Consider the following 12,561-nt stretch of genomic DNA (forward strand, 5'->3'; position numbering starts at 1 on the left):
TTAGTAGTTCTACCACTACAATTTTACATCAAACATTGAAGTTTGCCTAAAAGGATATTTATTTTTTTAATAATATTGACGTCCTCAATGATTGCATAAACATTGTAATAGCCAAAAAGTGTACACTTTTATTTTGGTTAAAAAAAAAAAACTCTCTCTTGGTAAATAATCGAAAGAAAAAATACTTTTATAAAAAAGACAACGCAAGAACATAATAGGACACTACAAATGTTGAAAGTATATGAAGATTTGATATTCCACTCGCTCGACTTACACCATAACCTCTTCTGTAATCATCAGTTTACCAAATATTCCGCTCCATGGCCTTCTTTATTGAGGTAAATAGTATAGTAAGTAGAAACTAGAAAGGCTGTGAATGTGGACAGTAGATTTGTCTGTAAATATCTCCTTGTTTTCTAGATCATCAAATTGTTGGTCTCACCATAAGAGTTTAAAAAATAATAAAAAAAATATGGTCAATATTTTAAGTATTAATCTTAATAGGTGAGTCATAGACAATTTTTGGTTTGAAAGTCGGAAAACCTACAATATCCGACCAGTTAAATGTTCCGCGAAATAAGATTGTAAAATTGAGCTTAAAAATATTTGTAATCATGATTTTGTACTACTCATGCTTATTATTATAATTATTTTTAATAAGTTTTAAAATCATTAAACAAAATTGAAGCTGTCTTAAGGAAGGTAGAAAAAAGTTTTTTTTTTTTGTTTTTTTTAATTAAAAGTCTCATAACCTATCTAAGACAAATGCCAAATTGACAAGAAAAGAATCGATTTTTTCCGATCACTGGAAAATACACACCAATATATTTTAAAATCACTGCTTAGTATCGATAAAACCCCAATAATTACTCTCAACTAAATAGCCTAAAAATGTAATTTAATTTACACAATTTTTTCAGAAAATGTTTTATGAACATAGTATTTTTTTTACAGGAGAACTAAGATTGTACGCAAGTAGTTTCAAAAACTTACTTAAAAAAATAATAAATAAATAAATAAAATAAAATAAATGAGGTAAGTTTTTTAAGTTTCCTAAATAGGATGATATAACAACCCGTCTAATTTAAATGATGAAATAAATATTTCAATTCGGAATAATTATTATTTAAGTTTTAAAGAGTAGATAACAAATTTGTAACCTAATTATAAAACAAATTGAAATTTAAATCATAGATATCTTGTTCCACATGAAATCCGAGATATTGATTATGCTGATGCTTTACATTTGATAAGATACTAGCGTTTGGCAACCTTTCTTCATTGTTTACACATCTCTGGCAATTATATTTCTCTAAATATCCATCGTTCATTGAAGAGTTCATTAATTCCTGTAATTAGAAAAAAAAAGTAAAAACATACCTAATTGAGAAGAAAACTACTGATTTTTTTGTTAAAAATCAATATAAACAAAAAAAAAATAAACAAAGTGAAAACACGCAATTTTTCCTCCATATACAGATAAAATATAAACAAAATCTATCGAGTAGTTTTCGAGATAATTGAAGTTAAAGATTTCCCTGTTTCAAACGAAACCAAAATTTAACTCTAAATATCTCGTTTCCAGCTGGACAGATTTTTACTAAATTTTATACAATTATAGACAATAGTAGTCTCCATATACAGGTGAAATATAAACAAAATCTATCCAGTAGTTTTCGAGATAATTAAAGTTAAAGATTTCCCTGTTTCAAACGAAACCAAAATTTAACTCTAAATATCTCTTTTTCTACTCGACAGATTTTTACGAAATTTTATACAATTATAGACAATAGTTGTCTCCATATACAGGTGAAATAAAAACAAAATCTATCGAGAAGTTTTCGAGATAATTGAAGTTAAAGATTTCCCTGTTTCAAACAGAAACAAAATTTAACTCTAAATATCTCGTTTCCTGCTCGACCGATTTTTACTAAATTTTATACAATTATAGACAATAGTTGTCTCCATATACAGGTGAAATAAAAACAAAATCTATCGAGAAGTTTTCGAGATAATTGAAGTTAAAGATTTCACTGTTTCAAACGATACCAAAATTTAACTCTAAATATCTCGTTTCCTGCTAGACAGATTTCTACGAAATTTTATACAATTATAGACAATAGTTGTCTCCATAAACAGGTGAAATATAAACAAAATCTATCCAGTAGTTTTCGAGATAATTAAAGTTAAAGATTTCCCTGTTTCAAACGAAACCAAAATTTAACTCTAAATATCTCGTTTCCTGCTCGACCGATTTTTACTAAATTTTATACAATTATAGACAATAGTTGTCTCCATAAACAGGTGAAATATAAACAAAATCTATCGAGTAGTTTTCGAGATAATTGAAGTTAAAGATTTCCCTGTTTCAAACGAAACCAAAATTTAACTCTAAATATCTCGTTTCCAGCTGGACAGATTTTTACTAAATTTTATACAATTATAGACAATAGTAGTCTCCATATACAGGTGAAATATAAACAAAATCTATCGAGAAGTTTTCGAGATAATTGAAGTTAAAGATTTCACTGTTTCAAACGATACCAAAATTTAACTCTAAATATCTCGTTTCCAGCTCGACAAATTTTTACTAAATTTTATACAATTATAGACAATAGTAGTCTCCATATACAGGTGAAATATAAACAAAATCTATCCAGTAGTTTTCGAGATAATTGAAGTTAAAGATTTCCCTGTTTCAAACAAAACCAAAATTTAACTCTAAATATCTCGTTTCCAGCTGGTCAGATTTTTACTAAATTTTACACAATTATAGACAATAGTAGTCTCCATATACAGGTGAAATATAAACAAAATCTATCGAGTAGTTTTCGAGATAATTGAAGTTAAAGATTTCCCTGTTTCAAACAAAACCAAAATTTAACTCTAAATATCTCGTTTCCTGCTCGACCGATTTTTACTAAATTTTATACAATTATAGACAATAGTTGTCTCCATATACAGGTGAAATATAAACAAAATCTATCGAGAAGTTTTCGAGATAATTGAAGTTAAAGATTTCACTGTTTCAAACGATACCAAAATTTAACTCTAAATATCTCGTTTCCAGCTCGACAAATTTTTACTAAATTTTATACAATTATAGACAATAGTAGTCTCCATATACAGGTGAAATATAAACAAAATCTATCGAGTAGTTTTCGAGATAATTAAAGTTAAAGATTTCCCTGTTTCAAACGAAACCAAAATTTAACTCTAAATATCTCGTTTCCTGCTCGACCGATTTTTACTAAATTTTATATAATTATAGACAATAGTTGTCTCCATATACAGGTGAAATATAAACAAAATCTATCGAGTAGTTTTCGAGATAATTGAAGTTAAAGATTTCCCTGTTTCAAACAAAACCAATATTTAACTCTAAATATCTCGTTTCCTGCTCGACCGATTTTTACTAAATTTTATACAATTATAGACAATAGTTGTCTCCATATACAGGTGAAATATAAACAAAATCTATCGAGAAGTTTTCGAGATAATTGAAGTTAAAGATTTCACTGTTTCAAACGATACCAAAATTTAACTCTAAATATCTGGTTTCCAGCTCGACAGATTTTTACTAAATTTTATACAATTACAGACAATAGTTGTCTCCATACAGGTGAAATATAAACAAAATCTATCGAGTAGTTTTCGAGATAATTAAAGTTAAAGATTTTACTGTTTCAAACAGAAACAAAATTTAACTCTAAATATCTCGTTTCCTGCTCGACCGATTTTTACTAAATTTTATACAATTATAGACAATAGTTGTCTCCATATACAGGTGAAATAGAAACAAAATCTATCGAGAAGTTTTCGAGATAATTGAAGTTAAAGATTTCACTGTTTGAAACGATACCAAAATTTAACTCTAAATATCTCGTTTCCAGCTCGACAGATTTTTACTAAATTTTGTACAATTATAGACAATAGTTGTCTCCATATACAGGTGGAATAAAAACAAAATCTTTCGAGAAGTTTTCGAGATAATTGAAGTTAAAGATTTCACTGTTTCAAACGATACCAAAATTTAACTCTAAATATCTCGTTTCCTGCTAGACAGATTTCTACGAAATTTTATACAATTATAGACAATAGTTGTCTACATATACAGGTGAAATATAAACAAAATCTATCGAGTAGTTTTCGAGATAATTAAAGTTAAAGATTTCCCTGTTTCAAACGAAACCAAAATTTAACTCTAAATATCTCGTTTCCTGCTCGACCGATTTTTACTAAATTTTATATAATTATAGACAATAGTTGTTTCCATATACAGGTGAAATATAAACAAAATCTATCGAGTAGTTTTCGAGATAATTAAAGTTAAAGATTTCCCTGTTTCAAACAAAACCAAAATTTAACTCTAAATATCTCGTTTCCTGCTCGACCGATTTTTACTAAATTTTATATAATTATAGACAATAGTTGTTTCCATATACAGGTGAAATATAAACAAAATCTATCGAGTAGTTTTCGAGATAATTAAAGTTAAAGATTTCCCTGTTTCAAACGAAACCAAAATTTAACTCTAAATATCTCGTTTCCTGCTCGACCGATTTTTACTAAATTTTATATAATTATAGACAATAGTTGTCTCCATATACAGGTGAAATATAAACAAAATCTATCGAGTAGTTTTCGAGATAATTGAAGTTAAAGATTTCCCTGTTTCAAACGAAACCAAAATTTAACTCTAAATATCTCGTTTCCTGCTCGACCGATTTTTACTAAATTTTATATAATTATAGACAATAGTTGTTTCCATATACAGGTGAAATATAAACAAAATCTATCGAGTAGTTTTCGAGATAATTAAAGTTAAAGATTTCCCTGTTTCAAACGAAACCAAAATTTAACTCTAAATATCTCGTTTCCTGCTCGACCGATTTTTACTAAATTTTATATAATTATAGACAATAGTTGTCTCCATATACAGGTGAAATATAAACAAAATCTATCGAGTAGTTTTCGAGATAATTAAAGTTAAAGATTTTACTGTTTCAAACAGAAACAAAATTTAACTCTAAATATCTCGTTTCCAGCTCGACCGATTTTTACTAAATTTTATACAATTATAGACAATAGTTGTCTCCATATACAGGTGAAATATAAACAAAATCTATCGAGAAGTTTTCGAGATAATTGAAGTTAAAGATTTCACTGTTTGAAACGAAACCAAAATTTAACTCTAAATATCTCGTTTCCAGCTGGACAGATTTTTACTAAATTTTATACAATTATAGACAATAGTAGTCTCCATATACAGGTGAAATATAAACAAAATCTATCGAGAAGTTTTCGAGATAATTGAAGTTAAAGATTTCACTGTTTCAAACGATACCAAAATTTAACTCTAAATATCTCGTTTCCAGCTCGACAAATTTTTACTAAATTTTATACAATTATAGACAATAGTAGTCTCCATATACAGGTGAAATATAAACAAAATCTATCCAGTAGTTTTCGAGATAATTGAAGTTAAAGATTTCCCTGTTTCAAACAAAACCAAAATTTAACTCTAAATATCTCGTTTCCAGCTGGTCAGATTTTTACTAAATTTTACACAATTATAGACAATAGTAGTCTCCATATACAGGTGAAATATAAACAAAATCTATCGAGTAGTTTTCGAGATAATTGAAGTTAAAGATTTCCCTGTTTCAAACAAAACCAAAATTTAACTCTAAATATCTCGTTTCCTGCTCGACCGATTTTTACTAAATTTTATACAATTATAGACAATAGTTGTCTCCATATACAGGTGAAATATAAACAAAATCTATCGAGAAGTTTTCGAGATAATTGAAGTTAAAGATTTCACTGTTTCAAACGATACCAAAATTTAACTCTAAATATCTCGTTTCCAGCTCGACAAATTTTTACTAAATTTTATACAATTATAGACAATAGTAGTCTCCATATACAGGTGAAATATAAACAAAATCTATCGAGTAGTTTTCGAGATAATTAAAGTTAAAGATTTCCCTGTTTCAAACGAAACCAAAATTTAACTCTAAATATCTCGTTTCCTGCTCGACCGATTTTTACTAAATTTTATATAATTATAGACAATAGTTGTCTCCATATACAGGTGAAATATAAACAAAATCTATCGAGTAGTTTTCGAGATAATTGAAGTTAAAGATTTCCCTGTTTCAAACAAAACCAATATTTAACTCTAAATATCTCGTTTCCTGCTCGACCGATTTTTACTAAATTTTATACAATTATAGACAATAGTTGTCTCCATATACAGGTGAAATATAAACAAAATCTATCGAGAAGTTTTCGAGATAATTGAAGTTAAAGATTTCACTGTTTCAAACGATACCAAAATTTAACTCTAAATATCTGGTTTCCAGCTCGACAGATTTTTACTAAATTTTATACAATTACAGACAATAGTTGTCTCCATACAGGTGAAATATAAACAAAATCTATCGAGTAGTTTTCGAGATAATTAAAGTTAAAGATTTTACTGTTTCAAACAGAAACAAAATTTAACTCTAAATATCTCGTTTCCTGCTCGACCGATTTTTACTAAATTTTATACAATTATAGACAATAGTTGTCTCCATATACAGGTGAAATAGAAACAAAATCTATCGAGAAGTTTTCGAGATAATTGAAGTTAAAGATTTCACTGTTTGAAACGATACCAAAATTTAACTCTAAATATCTCGTTTCCAGCTCGACAGATTTTTACTAAATTTTGTACAATTATAGACAATAGTTGTCTCCATATACAGGTGGAATAAAAACAAAATCTTTCGAGAAGTTTTCGAGATAATTGAAGTTAAAGATTTCACTGTTTCAAACGATACCAAAATTTAACTCTAAATATCTCGTTTCCTGCTAGACAGATTTCTACGAAATTTTATACAATTATAGACAATAGTTGTCTACATATACAGGTGAAATATAAACAAAATCTATCGAGTAGTTTTCGAGATAATTAAAGTTAAAGATTTCCCTGTTTCAAACGAAACCAAAATTTAACTCTAAATATCTCGTTTCCTGCTCGACCGATTTTTACTAAATTTTATATAATTATAGACAATAGTTGTTTCCATATACAGGTGAAATATAAACAAAATCTATCGAGTAGTTTTCGAGATAATTAAAGTTAAAGATTTCCCTGTTTCAAACAAAACCAAAATTTAACTCTAAATATCTCGTTTCCTGCTCGACCGATTTTTACTAAATTTTATATAATTATAGACAATAGTTGTTTCCATATACAGGTGAAATATAAACAAAATCTATCGAGTAGTTTTCGAGATAATTAAAGTTAAAGATTTCCCTGTTTCAAACGAAACCAAAATTTAACTCTAAATATCTCGTTTCCTGCTCGACCGATTTTTACTAAATTTTATATAATTATAGACAATAGTTGTCTCCATATACAGGTGAAATATAAACAAAATCTATCGAGTAGTTTTCGAGATAATTGAAGTTAAAGATTTCCCTGTTTCAAACGAAACCAAAATTTAACTCTAAATATCTCGTTTCCTGCTCGACCGATTTTTACTAAATTTTATATAATTATAGACAATAGTTGTTTCCATATACAGGTGAAATATAAACAAAATCTATCGAGTAGTTTTCGAGATAATTAAAGTTAAAGATTTCCCTGTTTCAAACGAAACCAAAATTTAACTCTAAATATCTCGTTTCCTGCTCGACCGATTTTTACTAAATTTTATATAATTATAGACAATAGTTGTCTCCATATACAGGTGAAATATAAACAAAATCTATCGAGTAGTTTTCGAGATAATTAAAGTTAAAGATTTTACTGTTTCAAACAGAAACAAAATTTAACTCTAAATATCTCGTTTCCTGCTCGACCGATTTTTACTAAATTTTATACAATTATAGACAATAGTTGTCTCCATATACAGGTGAAATATAAACAAAATCTATCGAGAAGTTTTCGAGATAATTGAAGTTAAAGATTTCACTGTTTGAAACGATACCAAAATTTAACTCTAAATATCTCGTTTCCAGCTGGACAGATTTTTACTAAATTTTGTACAATTATAGACAATAGTTGTCTCCATATACAGGTGGAATAAAAACAAAATCTTTCGAGAAGTTTTCGAGATAATTGAAGTTAAAGATTTCACTGTTTCAAACGATACCAAAATTTAACTCTAAATATCTCGTTTCCTGCTAGACAGATTTCTACGAAATTTTATACAATTATAGACAATAGTTGTCTACATATACAGGTGAAATATAAACAAAATCTATCGAGTAGTTTTCGAGATAATTGAAGTTAAAGATTTCCTTGTTTCAAACGAAACTAAAATTTAACTCTAAATATCTCGTTTCCTGCTCGACCGATTTTTACTAAATTTTATACAATTATAGACAATAGTTGTCTCCATATACAGGTGAAATATAAACAAAATCTATCGAGTAGTTTTCGAGATAATTGAAGTTAAAGATTTCCCTGTTTCAAACAAAACCAAAATTTAACTCTAAATATCTCGTTTCCTGCTCGACCGATTTTTACTAAATTTTATATAATTATAGACAATAGTTGTCTCCATATACAGGTGAAATATAAACAAAATCTATCGAGTAGTTTTCGAGATAATTAAAGTTAAAGATTTCCCTGTTTCAAACGAAACCAAAATTTAACTCTAAATATCTCGTTTCCTGCTCGACCGATTTTTACTAAATTTTATATAATTATAGACAATAGTTGTCTCCATATACAGGTGAAATATAAACAAAATCTATCGAGTAGTTTTCGAGATAATTGAAGTTAAAGATTTCCCTGTTTCAAACAAAACCAAAATTTAACTCTAAATATCTCGTTTCCTGCTCGACCGATTTTTACTAAATTTTATATAATTATAGACAATAGTTGTTTCCATATACAGGTGAAATATAAACAAAATCTATCGAGTAGTTTTCGAGATAATTAAAGTTAAAGATTTCCCTGTTTCAAACGAAACCAAAATTTAACTCTAAATATCTCGTTTCCTGCTCGACCGATTTTTACTAAATTTTATATAATTATAGACAATAGTTGTCTCCATATACAGGTGAAATATAAACAAAATCTATCGAGTAGTTTTCGAGATAATTGAAGTTAAAGATTTCCCTGTTTCAAACGAAACCAAAATTTAACTCTAAATATCTCGTTTCCTGCTCGACCGATTTTTACTAAATTTTATATAATTATAGACAATAGTTGTTTCCATATACAGGTGAAATATAAACAAAATCTATCGAGTAGTTTTCGAGATAATTAAAGTTAAAGATTTCCCTGTTTCAAACGAAACCAAAATTTAACTCTAAATATCTCGTTTCCTGCTCGACCGATTTTTACTAAATTTTATATAATTATAGACAATAGTTGTCTCCATATACAGGTGAAATATAAACAAAATCTATCGAGTAGTTTTCGAGATAATTGAAGTTAAAGATTTCCCTGTTTCAAACGAAACCAAAATTTAACTCTAAATATCTCGTTTCCTGCTCGACCGATTTTTACTAAATTTTATATAATTATAGACAATAGTTGTTTCCATATACAGGTGAAATATAAACAAAATCTATTGAGTAGTTTTCGAGATAATTAAAGTTAAAGATTTCCCTGTTTCAAACGAAACCAAAATTTAACTCTAAATATCTCGTTTCCTGCTCGACCGATTTTTACTAAATTTTATATAATTATAGACAATAGTTGTTTCCATATACAGGTGAAATATAAACAAAATCTATCGAGTAGTTTTCGAGATAATTGAAGTTAAAGATTTCCCTGTTTCAAACAAAACCAATATTTAACTCTAAATATCTCGTTTCCTGCTCAACCGATTTTTACTAAATTTTATACAATTATAGACAATAGTTGTCTCCATATACAGGTGAAATATAAACAAAATCTATCGAGAAGTTTTCGAGATAATTGAAGTTAAAGATTTCACTGTTTCAAACGATACCAAAATTTAACTCTAAATATCTGGTTTCCAGCTCGACAGATTTTTACTAAATTTTATACAATTACAGACAATAGTTGTCTCCATACAGGTGAAATATAAACAAAATCTATCGAGTAGTTTTCGAGATAATTAAAGTTAAAGATTTTACTGTTTCAAACAGAAACAAAATTTAACTCTAAATATCTCGTTTCCTGCTCGACCGATTTTTACTAAATTTTATACAATTATAGACAATAGTTGTCTCCATATACAGGTGAAATATAAACAAAATCTATCGAGAAGTTTTCGAGATAATTGAAGTTAAAGATTTCACTGTTTGAAACGATACCAAAATTTAACTCTAAATATCTCGTTTCCAGCTCGACAGATTTTTACTAAATTTTGTACAATTATAGACAATAGTTGTCTCCATATACAGGTGGAATAAAAACAAAATCTTTCGAGAAGTTTTCGAGATAATTGAAGTTAAAGATTTCACTGTTTCAAACGATACCAAAATTTAACTCTAAATATCTCGTTTCCTGCTAGACAGATTTCTACGAAATTTTATACAATTATAGACAATAGTTGTCTACATATACAGGTGAAATATAAACAAAATCTATCGAGTAGTTTTCGAGATAATTGAAGTTAAAGATTTCCTTGTTTCAAACGAAACTAAAATTTAACTCTAAATATCTCGTTTCCAGCTGGACAGATTTTTACTAAATTTTATACAATTATAGACAATAGTTGTTTCCATATACAGGTGAAATATAAACAAAATCTATCGAGTAGTTTTCGAGATAATTGAAGTTAAAGATTTCCCTGTTTCAAACGAAACTTAAATTTAACTCTAAATATCTCGTTTCCAGCTAGACAGATTTTTACTAAATTTTATACAATTATAGACAATAGTTGTTTCCATATACAGGTGAAATATAAACAAAATCTATCGAGTAGTTTTCGAGATAATTGAAGTTAAAGATTTCACTGTTGCCAAGAGAAAGAAAATTTAACTCTAAATATCTCGTTTCCTGCTCGACAGATTTCTACGAAATTTTGTACAATTATAGACAAAAGTTGTCTTTATGTACAGGTGAAATATAAACAAAATCTATCTATTGAATACTGAAGGTTAAAATTTGGCGGTTTTGAAAAAGGGTTCAAATTTCAAACCACTATATCTCTCTTCCTATTGTTCCGATTTTAATGAATCTTTCACCAAATTGTAGAGAAATATTAGCTCTATAACTGATATAAATAGGAATGTTTTAGTGATAATAGTTATGGAGATGTTGAAGGGTAAAGTTTGGAGGTTTTGCAAAGCGTTCAAATTATGCCAGCATTAGGGTCAGGGACATCTAATAAATTCTAAAAAATAATGAAAAGTTAATATAGTAAAATTACTCAAATGAATTTAATGTAGTATTAAAGAAATGTTGGGTACTAGCTGATTTGTGTACCTTTTGGCGTTTAATCAACCCGTGTACTTAACTTTTTGAGCTATATGTATACAATGATTAAAGTAAAATTGTTGAGAAAATTTACAGAAATAAGAAAATTCATTTTAGTAAAGTATTACTTCCTGTAGAGCAATTTATTCGCTAAGTTAATGTCAGGTGCCCAGCTAGAACAAGACTGAAATATTAAGTTAGATCTACCAGTGACTATTTTCTTCTTTTTCAATACTTTTTAAATTACGTATTTTTCCAGTTAATAAAAAAAGAAAAGAAAAGAAAAACTTGAAGCTGTAAGTTTAATATGTTCTCTGTACTTTTCTTAACGAAACTAAATAAGAAAAAAAATATAATCAATTTACCAGTCCCTCAGTTTCAACTTTTAAAGTCTTTGCAATCAGATTGGCCGTACTATGACTTAATCCTTCACACAATCTTCTTTGTAAAATTGTAAGCGATAATGGTTGGCCAGTTTGAAGTGTTTCCGTTAAAATGGTTATATAATTACAAGCTGCTCTCAATGTTTCAATCTTTGACAGTTTATGATGATGGCCTCCATTTGCTGTATCAACTGGTAATCGACTGAAAAAATAAAGAAAATAAATATAATGAATTTATTTATGTACATTTTCTTCCTAAGCATGTTTTTTTAACTGTACAAAATAAAATTTACATATATTCTCTTAAGGAATATAGAATTGTCTAAAATAAAATTAGGATGGAAAGAAATTTTTTGGGGTTATGTTTTAAAATGGTGTAAGTTATCTATATGTGGTATATTTGATATCGATATGATATAGAGATCGATTGAGGAGGAGGGGAGTGGACAGTATGGTTATGTGGAGAGAAGAAAAATGAAAACGTGTGTGTTTTGTTAAGTTTATTTTTACCTTTTTAAGAAATACATATCATCTTCCAGGATTTACATGTGTATTATTTACCTGTTCCAAGAAATACATAAAACTATAGTACTTAAATTTAACCAAAATAAGCACTATTAGCACCATCTATCTCACACATTGGTAAACAAAAAAACAAGTTGATTGAACGTATGTATTATAGGAAAAATTGGTTTCGAACAATTAAAGAAATTTTGTGAATTCCGTTTTTTCTTCGACTTTAACAAAGTTCAACCAGTAAGAAAATTGCTTTAAAAA

General features: G+C 27.7%; 1 protein-coding gene across 7 annotated transcripts in view; it reads right to left on the bottom strand.

Moving 5' to 3' along the window:
* The window catches only part of LOC141446513 (neurogenic differentiation factor 6-like), a 24,861-nt gene continuing 12,300 nt past the window's right edge, over positions 1–12,561 (bottom strand). For 6 of the 7 annotated variants that reach the window (XR_012453756.1, XR_012453754.1, XR_012453758.1 and 3 more), the window contains one exon: positions 11,848–11,986. Coding sequence is in view for 1 of the 7 variants with exons in the window: in XM_074113047.1 (XP_073969148.1) it covers positions 1,161–1,349; positions 11,767–11,986 (409 nt within the window). In the remaining 6 variants the exon portion in view is untranslated. Of the gene's footprint in view, positions 1,350–11,766; positions 11,987–12,561 lie in introns of those variants that run through there. The other variant, XM_074113047.1, reaches the window with a different exon arrangement.

The sequence above is a fragment of the Rhodnius prolixus genome, unplaced genomic scaffold, assembly GCF_049639745.1.
Source record: "Rhodnius prolixus isolate KJV_2025 unplaced genomic scaffold, Rpr scaffold_7, whole genome shotgun sequence".
In the NCBI taxonomy this organism is placed as follows: Eukaryota; Metazoa; Arthropoda; class Insecta; order Hemiptera; family Reduviidae; genus Rhodnius; species Rhodnius prolixus.